Source organism: Myxine glutinosa, chromosome 7 (assembly GCF_964187855.1).
Source record: "Myxine glutinosa chromosome 7, kmMyxGlut1.1, whole genome shotgun sequence".
Classification (NCBI taxonomy): Eukaryota; Metazoa; Chordata; class Myxini; order Myxiniformes; family Myxinidae; genus Myxine; species Myxine glutinosa.
The window spans coordinates 121,899,625-121,913,412 of NC_136267.1; the positions used below are offsets into that span (position 1 = coordinate 121,899,625).

The following is a 13,788-nucleotide window of genomic DNA, read 5'->3' on the forward strand; positions in this document are numbered from 1 at the left end:
GGACCGCAGCTCGTTTGCGGCCAAGCACCACCCGGGGATGGACCTATGGGTCAACGTGGCACCTATGCCATACAGGTGAACCACTTTTAGTTGACACCAAGTGCACCACAAGAAGAGCAAGAGACACCTGCAGGGTTAGGGGTTGTCGCATTTATTTTTAATCATTGAACAATGGTGACTGCACCGATTGGTGGTGGGGTGGTGCTTTTGATGCTCGGGAAGGGTGCTCTGCACGTTATTAAAGGCCGTCGGCCACAGAGCACTCGTGGGTTGGTGTATCGATGTTGGCAAGCGCGCTCTCTCTATGCATAACATCTGCATGTGTTCCTCCAAAAACAGGTCCTGGATCGTAGTGTAGATATCAGCGTAATCTTGTAAATAATGCTCCCTACCGGCTGTATGTTTAGTTTGAGAATTCTTTCCGGATTCGGTTATCCTGTGGGTGTGTTTCTGTGAGGAGAAGGGTGCAACGTCGCAGGGGGACATATTTACTCATTTGTGAATATCTGTAAAACTGTCGCACTCAGGGTAGAGTTAATAGTAGAGGGAACTACATTGCGTGCCACACTAAAGTAGGTAAAAATGTATCGGGTCGGGACGCCCCGAGGGTAGAGAAGGGTGCAATGTTGCGAATATGGAATTTGGCCTCCATATCCGCTTGTAAATATTCCCCTATTTTCTCCAATACTCCCCAACTTTCCCCAGTCCCCCATTCCCTAGTCCCATTGCATGTAAATAACAATCAGTAGAGCCGACCTTCCCCTTATTCCCCCATTAAATGTCGTGCCCAGGTCCACCGCACCACACGTAGACAACTTTCGGACATCTTCCTAGTTATTCTTAATCTATGTCAGTTAAGGCCTCGTTTCCATTAATTATGACTCTTCGTTGCACCAGAATGTGATTATATGGCATCAGTAGTGAGTTTAGGACCTTTCCCATACCTCCTCCCATCTTCTTCCCCAAACAACAACAATAACAACAACTACCACAACAATTACAACAACAACAGAGGGGATGGCGGCGGAGCGGGGGAGGATGCGTCCTCACACCGGCTCGATTAGCTCCAGACCATGCGCTCCACGGGGTTACCCCGAAGGGGCTGGCTGTCAGCTCCTCGTCGGGGGCGGAGCCAGTAACCCCCCCCGCACGCACCCAATGAGAAGCAACGTGCCGATTCCACGAGGCGGAGCTAACGAGCCGAGGGCGTGTCACTCCCCGCCGGATATACGCGGCCACGCGCCGGATGTGACGTAAGATGCGCCCCCAGCTTGAGACGACAGGGCGCCACCTCGAGCGCTGAGAGACCTCCTGCATCTTTTGGGCCGCGCCATCCTGTCCCTGAGCACAGGGTGCACCTTGTGCTGGCCATCGAGTGCCCGCTTTCCTTGTCATCGGTCCCCGTGTGAGTCAGTTTTTGTCCTGTTTCTCTGTGGTCTGTCGGGAATGGTATAGGGTTGTGTCTGAGTGCCTGTCTTCCTATGATGTACCTCTCGTCCCTGTAATCTGACCTTCCGCACGAATATGGCCTCCTCCGGAGGTCTTGAGAGCTGAACCCCTGGTGTCGTATTGTGTCATTATGACCCAGCCGGGTGTCTTCTCTTTCCTATTGAGCCAGCGTAGCGCGGCTTCGTCGACGTTCGAGTACAATCGGGTAATTTGTGCGGACACGACGGCCATTCCGCTCGGCCCACCTTAACATCAAAGTCGTGTCTGTAACAATATATATATATATATATATATACACATACATACATACACAGTCATGGCCAACAATATTGGCACCCTTGCACTTCTTTCAAATAACTCACAACTTTCTCGAAAAAGAAATTGAAATTGACAAAAGTATTTGGTCTCCACAATTCTTTATTTCACTGTTAATATTACAGAACCTTTGTTTTTTATTCAGAACTTAAGATATCCTTTTAAATCAGAAAAAAAAAATGGCATTGACAAAATTATTGACACCCGAGACTTTATATTTGGTAGCACACACAGCCTTTGGACAAAATAACTGCAGTCAAGCGCTTCCTATAGCCATGATTGAGCTTCTTACACCTCTCTACTGGCAGTTTGGCCCACTCTTCTTGTGGAAACTGCTCCAGTTCTCCCAGATTTGAAGGGTGCCTTCTCCCAAATGCTGTTTTCAGATCTCCCCACAGGTGTTCAATGGGATTTAGATCTGGACTCATTTCTGGCCACTTCAGAACAGTCCAGCGTTTTGTCCTGAACCATTCCTGGGTGCTTTTTGAAGTGTGTCTGGGGTCATTGACCTGCTGCAAGACCCATGACCTTCGAGGGAGACCCAGCTTTCTGAAACTGGGTTGAACATTGCGCCCCAAAATGCCTTGGTAATCTCCTGATTTCATGATGCCATGCACACATTCAAGGTACTCAATGCTAGAGGCAGCACAGCAACCCCAAAGCATCACTGAACCTCCTCCATGTTTGACTGTGGGGAAGGTGTTCTTTTCTTTGAAGGCTTCATTTTGTTTTCTGTACACATAGAGATGATGTGCTTCAACAAAAAGCTCTAATTTGGTCTCATCTGTCTACAGGACATTTTCCCAGAAGGATTTTGGCTTGTTCATGTGTGTTTTGGCAAACTCCAGTCCGGCTTTCTTATGCCTATGTCTATGTCTATCTCTCTCAGCAGTGGGGCCCTCCATAGAAGCCCCTTTCATTGAGTTGGCGATGGATAGTGAGAGTTGAAACTGTCGTACCTTGTGTCTGAAGGCCAGCTTGAATCTGTATGGCAGTTGATTGAGAGGCTTTCTCCACCATTCGAACAATCCTTTGCTGCAATCTTCGATCAAGTTTTCTCTTGCGGCCATGTCCAGGGAGGTTGGCTACAGTGCCATGGACCTTAAACTTCCTGATAACATTGCGTACGGTGGACATAGGAACATCAAGGTCTCTGTAGATGGACCTGTAGCCTTTTGATTGTCCATGCTTGGCTACAATCTTGTGTCTGACCTCCTCAGACAATTCTCTGGTTTTTTTTCTTTTCTCCATGCTCATTGCAGTACACACAGTGACACAAAGCAGCAGAATGACTCCTTTTCTCCATTCAAACTGGTTGAATAAGCGATTTTTATATTGCAGGCACCTGCGACTCACCACAGGTGAGTTCAATTCCAAAGTATCAGGACCTGCTTGAAATCTAATTATTTATAACAACTTCTAAAAGATGCCAATAATATTGTCCAGGCCATTTTAGGATTTTTGTGTGCAATATGCTAAGATGTAGTAATTTTTTCAGCTTTTTTTGTTTTGTTCCACTGCAAACCAAAGAAATACATATGTGGATACCAAAATATTTTTAAATTTCAACAATTTTCTGGAAGAAATGGTGCATTATTTGAAAAAAGTGCAATGGTGCAAATATTTTTGGCCATGACTGTATATATACAAGCCATCCAATGTACATCTCACTTCCCTCTCTATAGGTAGAAGCTAGAGGATAATACAATTTTTCATTCCTTCTCACAAGTTTCATTCCTTGTATCAAGCAACTGTTACCGAGGAAGTGACAATTTCGGTTGTGGCACCCTCACGTGAAAGGGGTGGGGGGGGGGGGGGGGGGGGGGAACTGTCAATTTTCAAGAAACCCAGGAATGGTTATGTCCATTTGGTGTGGAATAACCCAATGGTTCAAGTCTCTTAAATTCCATTCCCTCAATTTAAGGGATCCTGCAATGCCCTCAACAAGTTGATAAATACAAGAAAAGACATTACCTCGGCCCCCTCCAAGGGCTGAACCAACGCAGCTCTCGATAGTTTCCATCGTTGCAGAGATTAAGCTTTGGTCGAATGAGCAAGATGTGCCTGGAGGTCAAGCGAACACATACAGTACAACAACCATGGCAACTACTAGTCATGTGGTTCTACAAATTACAACTCAAATCATCATGGATCTTTCAAAATTAATAACAGTAAGTATGGTTTGCAAAATTACTGCAGTTGCCTGTTGTCATCAATTGAGGACCTTGTAGACCAAGAAATGACTGCAGGCCTACTTACCCAAGATCATCCCTTCTCATATCATATGACATGATTTCTAGAGGGCGGGTCTACTTTGAAATAAGCCACTTCACCCAAATTATTGTCGTGTCCCTGGCGATTAAGATCAGCCGGGACGGATGTTCGAACCAGTTTACTCCCGAGGCGACCTCCCGATTATGGCGGTTAATTTGTGCGCCCAGGATAGAAGAGATGCGAGGCTTTTGACGACACAAAACAAGGGTTTATTCTGAAACCCGAACTCAATGCAACAACAAAAATGCAACGATAATGATTAAAAAGCAAATACGGCGCGGATGAAAATAAATACCGAGGTAAAATAGATTCTACTTTGAGGCACCCCCACACACTGACACAACACACAACGGGGAAAAAGGTAATAAAATAAAATCTCCATTGGCCAGCTAGCACTCAGCTATGGCCCAAATGGCCCTTTTGAGAGATTGGTGGCGGTGGCAAGCTCAGAGCCTCCCGCGCCGGAAGCGCACAAGATGGCAACGGCCCGAAAGCACCGCTCACTTTCGGCTCCACAGGCGTGAGGCAAGTCCCAAAGATAGCCTCCTTAATACAGTGCATTCAGAAAGTATTCACACCCCTTCACTTTTTTCACATTTTGTTATGTTGCAGCCTCATGCTGAAATCGTTTAAATTCATTTTTTCCGTCTTCAATCTACACTCAATACACCATAATGACAAAGAGAAAACGGGATTTTAGAAAGTTTTGCAAATTTATTAAAAAGAAAAAAATGAAATATCACATTGACATAAGTATTCATACCCTTTGCTATGACACTTGAAATTTAGCTCAGGTGCCTCCCATTTCTCTTGATTATCTTTGAGATGTTTCTACACCTTGATTGGAGTCCACCTGTGGTAAATTCAATTTATTGGATATGATTTGGAAAGGCACACACCCGTCTATATAAGGTCTTACAGCTGACAATGCATATCAGAGCAAAAACCAAGCCATGAGGTTGAAGGAACTGCCTGCAGAGCTCAGAGACAGGATTGTGTCGAGGCACAGATCTGGGGAAGCCTACAAAAAATTTTCTGCTGCATTGAAGGTTCCCAAGAACACAGTGGCCTCCATAATTCTTAAATGGAAGAAGTTTGGAACAACCAGGATCCTTCCTAGAGCTGGCCGCCCGGCCAAAGTGAGCAATCGGGGGAGAAGGGCCTTGGTAATAGAGGTGACCAAGAACCCGATGGTCACTCTGGCTGAGCTCCAGAGATCCTGTGTGGAGATGGGAGAAACTTCCAGAAGGACAACCATCACTGCAACACTCCACCGATCTGGGCTTTATGGCAGAGGGGCCAGACGGAAGCCTCTCCTCAGTGAAAGACACATGAAAGCCCACAGAATCTTGTTTCTCACAGTCTGAGAGTCCTTTAGGTGCTTTTTTGCAAACCGACCATTGGGTTATTGGTCACCTCTATTACCAAGGCCCTTCTCCCCCGATTGCTCGATTTGGCGGGGCGGCCAGCTCTCCGGGTGAGTCCTGGTTGTTCCAAACTTCTTCCATTTAAGAATTATGGAGACCACTGTGCTCTTGGGAACCTTCAATGCAGCAGAGATTTTTTTTTGTAGGCTTTCCCATATCTGTGCCTCGACACAATCCTGTCTCTGAGCTCTGCAGGCAGTTCCTTCGACTTCATGGCTTGGTTTTTGCTCTGATATGAATCGTCAGCTGTGAGACTTTATCGAGACAGGTGTGTGCCTTTCCAAATCATGTCCAATCAATTGAATTTACCACAGGTGAACTCCAATCAAGGTGTAAAAACATCTCAAAGATGATAAAGAGAAATGGGAGGCACCTGAGCTAAATTTCAAGTGTCATAGCAAAGGGTATGAATATTTATGTCAATGTGATATTTCAGTTTTTTCTTTTTAATAAATTTGCAAAACTTTCTAAAATCCTGTTTTCTCTTTGTCATGATGGGGTATTGAGTGTAGATTGATGAGGGAAAAATGAATTTAAACGATTTCAGCATAAGGCTGCAACATAACAAAATGTGAAAAAAGTGAAGGGGTCTGAATACTTTCTGAATGCACTGCACGTCCTCCACCGTCTGGGGACACACAGCACAACCTCCAGCTCCTTGGTGAGTCCAATAATAAAACGCCTCGTAATCACCGTATAACACAGCTCTCATCAAAAGCGCACACATTTGATCATGCCCAAAAATTGCCAGCGTCCCCTTCGTCCCGCACCAACTGCCTTCTTCTTGCGAGCTCTCTGACGTCACCCGGCCGCGTCACTCTGGGGGCGTGGCCTGCCGGCCTTCTTTTTCCACGCCCATCGTACAGTCGCTCCGCCTCTACTGGACGTGTCCTTTGCCGTAACATGTCCATGGAGTATGTACTCTCGCCGGCTCTCCCTTTGCTTGGCCAGCAGTTATTATAACTTAAGGAATGGTTACAGAGGGAAGTCACATACAGGGGAAATTAACCTTAAACCCTAGTGCTAATTATCGCGTCACCATCCCTCGTATGATGAACATTTAAACAACCTTAAGCTACATTTTCCCTTCTTATGTACATCAAAATGCTCCTGCACGTTACACAGTCCATACTATTACCTATACCATTCTACCTTACCTACGGTATTTTCTTACCTACCCCTATAAACGTAATATTATTCACCAAAACAGACCAAAAACAAGTAAAGATACATTCAAAGTACACAGCCCCCATGCCAAATAATTAAATATCCTACAGCGCGGCATTGCCGGGGCGCCTCCGGCGCCCGGCAATACTGCAATGCAGCTCGTAGAGACTGCATTGGGAGGGAGAGGTGTACAATAAATTGATTGATTAATTGTAGAATTAAAATCAATAAAAGATTATCACAAAATATTTTCTTAATCAATTGGCTAATAGCATAACTAAACCACTATTGCTTCATCCGAAGATGTATCTTTTAAAAATTGAAGTTAATAAGTCATTAATAAAAAATTAAATAATTAATTGATTAATCAATAAATAATTGATCGATTAAATGATTAATCAATAAATCAAAAATATCCTTGATAGCCACATCACTTGGTCACTGTCATGTCCAAATATTAGCTTCCTAGCTCAAAAGGTGCCTGAGATATTGGCCAAATGAGAAAGAAAATAAATAAATAATAATCATTAAAAAATTAAATTATTAATCAATTCGGTCATAGAACACATAAACCACCACCATTTCATCAGAATCTGTAACTTAAAAAAAAAATTTAGTCATTAATTGAATAATTTAATAATGAATCGATTAATTGATTAATTAATAAATCAAAATAGCCTTTGCAGCCAAATCGCCTGGTCATTGGCATGTCCAAATATCAGCTTCCTAACTTAAAAGGTGCCTGAGATAATGGGCAGAAGAGAAAGTAAATTTAATTAATTAAATAAGTACTTAATTAATCGCTAATAATTAAATAACTCCTCAATTAATTGATTGATCAAAAAACAAAAAATCTCTTAATCTTTAATTGATTGATCAAACACTTAATCTTTCATCATTAATCGAATAATTAAATAATTAATCGATTAATTGATTAATTAATAAATCAAAAATAGTCTTTGCAGCCAAATCACCTGGTCATTGGCATGTCCAAATATCAGCTTCCTAACTCAAAAGGTGCCTGAGTTAATGGTCAGAAGAGAAATGAAATTTAATTAATTAAATAAGTACTTAATTAATCGCTAATAATTAAATAACTCCTTAATTAATTGATTATTCAAAAAACAAAAAATACCGTTTTTAACAAACGACTTGCTCACTACTGTGCCGAAATTTCAGCTTCCTAGCTCAAAGGATGGCTGAGATATCGCCCGGACAAACAAACAAGAAAGCAAGAAAACAAGTACACATACATTCAAAGTACACCGCCCCCATGCCAAATAATTAAATATCCTACAGCGCGGCATTGCCGGGGCGCCTCCGGCGACCGGCAATACCGCAGTGCAGCTCATAGAGGCTGCATTGGAAGGGAGAGGTGTACACTAATTGATTGATTAATTGTGTAATTAAAATCAATAAAAGATTATCACAAAATATTTTCTTAATCAATTGGCTAATTGCATAACTAAACCACTAGTGCTTCATCCGAAGATGTATCTTTTAGAAATTTAATTAAATAAGTCATTAATAAAAAATTAAATAATTAATTGATTAATCAATAAATAATTAATCAATTAATCAATAAATAATTAAGCGATTAAATGATTAATCAATAAATCAAAAATATCCTTGATAGCCACATCACTTGGTCACTGTCATGTCCAAATATTAGCTTCAGAGCTCAAAAGGTGCCTGAGATATTGGCCAAATGAGAAAGAAAACAAATAAATGATTAATAATGAAAATAAATAAATAATAATCATGAAAAAAATAAATTATTAATCAATTCGGTCACAGAACACATAAACCACCACCATTTCATCAGAATCTGTAACTGAAAAAAAAAAAAAAAATCTGTAATTAATCGAATAATTAAATAATTAATCGATTAATTGATTAATTAATAAATCAAAAATATCATTTGCAGCACAATCACCTGGTCATTGGCATGTCCAAATATCAGCTTCCTAACTCAAAAGGTGCCTGAGTTAATGGTACGAAGAGAAAGGAAATTTAATTAATTAAATAAGTACTTAATTGAATGAATGAATGAATGAATGAAAAAATTCATTCATTCATTCACTTAATTAATCGCTAATAATTAAATAACTCCTCAATTAATTGATTAATCAAAAAACAAAAAATACCGTTTTTGACAAAGGACTTGCTCACTACTGTGCCGAAATTTCAGCTTCCTAGCTCAAAGGATGGCTGAGATATCGCCCGGACAAACATACAAGAAAGCAAGAAAACAAGAAAACAAGAAACCAGAGTGAAAACTGAGTACTCTCTTTCAGCGTGCGTCACTGCCGAGCCCCCTTTGGTGCCCGGCAATGACGATTTGCAATGCCTGGAGATGGCATAGGAAAGGAGCGGTGTTCAACAAGTACACATACATTCAAAGTACACCGCCCCCATGCCAAATAATTAAATATCCTACAGCGCGGCATTGCCGGGGCGCCTCCGGCGCCCGGCAATACCGCAGTGCAGCTCATTGAGGCTGCATTGGGAGGGAGAGGTGTACACTAATTGATTGATTAATTGTATAATTAAAATCAATAAAAGATTATCACAAAATATTTTCATAATCAATTGGATAATAGCATAACTAAACCACTAGTGCTTCATGCGAAGATGTATCTTTTAGAAATTTAATTAAATAAGTCATTTATAAAAAATTAAATAATTAATTGATTACTCAATAAATAATTAATCGATTAATCAATAAATAATAAATAGATGAAATGATTAATCAATAAATCAAAAATATCCTTGATAGCCACATCACTTGGTCACTGTCATGTCCAAATATTAGCTTCCCAGCTCAAAAGGTGCCTGAGATATTGGCCAAATGAGAAAGAAAATAAATAAATGATTAATAATGAAAATAAATAAATAATAATCATAAAAAAATGTAATTATTAATCAATTTGGTCAGAGAACACATAAACTACCACTATTTCATCAGAATCTGTAACTTTAAAAAAAAAAAATTTTTTTGTCATTAATCGAATAATTAAATAATTAATCGATTAATTGATTAATTAATAAATCAAAAATATCCTTTGCAGCCAAATCACCTGGTCATTGGCATGTCCAAATATCAGCTTCCTAACTCAAAAGGTGCCTGAGTTAATGGTCAGAAGAGAAAGGAAATTTGATTAATTAAATAAGTACTTAATTAATCGCTAATAATTAAATAACTCCTCAATTTATTGATTAATCAAAAAAAAAAATACGTTTTTGACAAAGGACTTGCTCACTACTGTGCCGAAATTTCAGCTTACTAGCTCAAAGGATGGCTGAGATATCGCCCGGACAAACAAACAAGAAAACAAGAAAACAAACAAGAAAGAAAACAAGAAAACAAACAAACAAACAAACAAACAACCAGAGTGAAAACTGAGTACTCTCTTTCAGCGTGCGTCACTGCCGAGCCCCCTTCGGTGCCCAGCAATGACGATTTGCAATGCCTGGAGATGGCATAGGAAAGGAGCGGTGTACAACAAACAAGAAAACAACCAGTGAAAACTGAGTACGTACTCTCTTTCAGCGTGCGTCACTGCCGAGCCCCCTTCGGTGCCCGGCAATGACGTTTTGCAATGCCTGGAGATGGCATAGGAAAGGAGCGGTGTACAACAACAATTGGAATGATGTGAGGCAGTACAACATCCTCATCATTATGAATCTTTATCTACCTGCTCCTCTCTTCAACTGTCAATTTATAGGCCTGGTCATTTTATGTCATTTACCTCTTCCGTGAGCTTCCATATCTGTAGTAGAAATAAAAAAAGGTCCCACTGCATGCACATGCATATTTGTAGTGTCACCTGGGATTGAATTGTGAACAGCTACCAATTTTTCCCCCCTAAACTACTTTACCATTGACCACTCAAGCTACCACCTACAGCCCTCCTGACCCCAGAACCCACTCCATACCATTCACACCAGTGAGGCATTTGATGTACGTACTTGTAAACTCACCGGTTTAAGAAGATCACTCTGCAGTTGTAACGGACATTCTTGTGCATCACCGGCCTGTAGGCAAAAACAGCTATTTACATAAAAACATAAATTTGAGTATCGACAAAAGAACCAGATATAAGAATGATTTCACATGACAATTTATTGTGACTATTCCTACCTTGTTTACATACATTTTGGCGTACCATCAATACATTATTTTACACTTTTTAGAATGTTTTTCGCTCACCTGGAACGTAGTTCCAGGGAGCTTATGCAATAGTGCATCGTCAGTCTGTAAACATTTGCAACTTCTTCTCTGAAACCGCTGATGGGATTGTGACCAAACTTTGCACAAATTATATTTGTTTTGTGACTAAAGTTTGTTCACGGCATTAAAAAAAGATCAGGGGTTAATGAGGTTTACCGGGGGTCATAGTGGATCCAGGTTTGACCTCCCCAAAATAGGAATTTGCTTTCTTCTTAGAAACTATACATACAATTCTGATGAAACTTCACCACAACGTTCTGTTCATCACCCATGATGTACCAATGTTTGTTTGTTCAAGGCATTAGAAAAATTTCGGTCTAAGGATGTATTTGAGGGGGGTTGCCCTCGGGATAAACGACATGAAATTTAAAAAAATCGGGGTCTAAGGTGGTTTACCGGGGTCAAAGTGGATCCAGGTTTGACCCCCCCAAAATAGGAATTTGCTTTTTCCTCTGAAACTACACACACTATTTCGATGAAACTTGACCACAACCTTCATTACACGCGATGTACCGAAGTTTGTTCACGGCGCTAAGAAAATCAAAGTCTGAGGGGGTTGACGGGGGGGGGGGGGGGGAGGGGGGGGGTAAAGTGGGTCCAGATTTGCCCCCTTCCCCCCCAAAAATAGGTGTTCGCTTTCTTTGCTGAAACTACACACACAATTTTGATGAATCTTGACCACAAACTTCACCACCCATGCTGTACCAAAGTCTGTTCAGGGTATTAAAAAAAATCTGCCCCTTTGGTGGTCTATGGGGGGGGGGGGGTTCCCCCCAAAATAGGTATTTGCTTCTTTCTCAGGCACTACTCACACAATTTCGATGAAACCTGACCATAACCTTCACCACCCGTGATGTACCAAAGCTTGTTCACGGCATTAAAAAAAAATGGGGTTGGGGGAGGAGGGGTTGCCGTCCAAAAGAGGTATTTTTTTCTTTGTTTGTTTAAAGTCTTATGACTATGTTAGTATGATTCTACATGCAAGCATTGAAGCATTGAAATTTTAGCAAGCATTGTTTAGCTTTAGCAAGTCTTCTAGCAAGCATTGAAATTGGTTTAAAATACCCTTAGTCGGTGCAGTATACTGTTTATTCTACCAGGTGAGGCGCCAGTGGTATTGCCCCTATGTTTATTACTTGTGTTAATATGCCGTGGTAAATGAGGGTGCGGATGGGAAATGAGGGTGCTGCTAACATCTCCAGCATTAGCCCTTTGCCAGAGCAAAACAAAGATTAAAGGGTCAATGGCTGAAACATCCGCATCTCGTTCCCTACAGTGGAAAACATACTCATCAATTTTTTTAATTCATAACATAAATTATTCATCGTGTCTGTAGACACAGAAATTCCCAGAGACGATTCATTCACCGTTTCCTTCCATCCCTTCTGGCCGTTTCCTGTTCACCAATTTCCTTGTTTCTGTCATTCCATTGCCTTGATGTAAGGAAACAAACATCACTCTTCATCACCTACCTCATTCTTCCCCAAACCTAGATTTTGCATTAAAAATGATTTTATATATATATATATATATATATATATATATATATATATATATATATATATATATATATATATATATATATATTGTTACAGACGCGGTTTTGGATGTTAGTTTACCGAGCGGTTTGGTATGACCGCGTCTGCACAGTTTACCCGATTCCACTCGAACGTTGGCCAAATCGCGCTATGCTAAATCAATTAAGGAAAGGACACAACGGCTGGGTTAAATGACACGACACCAGGGGTACAGTTCTCAAGACCTCCGGAGGAGGTTATAATATTTGTATGCAGAACGTTTAGATTACACTGACAAGAGGTACAGCATAGGAAGGTGGGCACTTAATCACGGTCTTATAGTAGCCCCGACAGACCACAGATAAACAGGACAAGACTGACTCACACAGGGATTGATGGCAAGGAAGGGCAGGTAGTCGATGGATAGCACAAGGTGCACCTTGGCTCAGGGACAGGATCCACACGGTCCGGTCCAGACATGCGGGGAGGTATCGTCGCGCTGGAGGTGGCGTCTGTTTCTCTTCAAGCTCGGGGCGCATCTCACGTCACCTCCGGTAAGTGGCTGCGTATATCCAGCGGGGAGTGACACGCCCTCGGCTCGTTAGCTCCGCCCCAGATGGAATCGGCCCGCCGCTTCTTATTGGGTGCGGGGGGTTACCGGGCTCCGCCCTTGACGAGGAGCTGACAGTCAGCCCCTTCGTGGTAACCCCGTCGGAGCACATGGGCAATGGCGGCTAACCAAGCCGGAGTGAGGACGCCCACTCCCCGCGCCGCCCCCGCTGTGGTTGTAGTTGTTGTTGTTCCATGAGATGATGGGAGGATGCGGAGATGAGGTTGTGGGGAGGTATTGGGAGGTCCTAAACTCACTACTGGTGCCATACAATCACATTCTGGTGCAACGAAGAGTCAGAATTAATGGAAACGAGTCCTTAACTGACATAGACTAAGAATAACTAGCAAGATGTCCTATAGTTGTCTACATGAGATGCGGTGAACCTGGGCACGACATTTAATGGGGGAAGAAGGGGAAGGTCGGTTCTACAGAGTGTTGTTTACAGACAATGGGACTAGGGAATGGGGGATTGGGGATAGTTGGGGAGTATTGGGGAATATTTACAAGCGGATATGGATGGAGGCCAAATCCCATATCCGCAACAATATATATATATATATATATATATATATATATATATATATCTATATCTATATATATATGTATATATATATATATTATATATATATATATATATATATATATATATCTATATATATATATATATGTATATATATATTATATATATATATATATATATATATATATATATATATATATATATATATATATATATATATATATATATATATATATATATATATCTATATTATAATAGCCGTAGATGATTCT

The 13,788-nt window shown here is 41.1% G+C and overlaps 1 protein-coding gene across 4 annotated transcripts in view; it reads right to left on the reverse strand.

The window, feature by feature from the left end:
* The window catches only part of NADSYN1 (NAD synthetase 1), an 83,300-nt gene that overhangs the window by 41,032 nt on the left and 28,480 nt on the right, over positions 1–13,788 (reverse strand). For all 4 annotated transcript variants that reach the window (XM_068122849.2, XM_068122852.2, XM_068122850.2 and 1 more), the window contains exons 5-6: positions 10,617–10,670; positions 3,739–3,828 (exon numbers count right to left, since the gene is read on the reverse strand). In XM_068122849.2, coding sequence (XP_067978950.2) covers positions 3,739–3,828; positions 10,617–10,670 — 144 coding nt within the window. The remainder of the gene's footprint in view (positions 1–3,738; positions 3,829–10,616; positions 10,671–13,788) is intronic.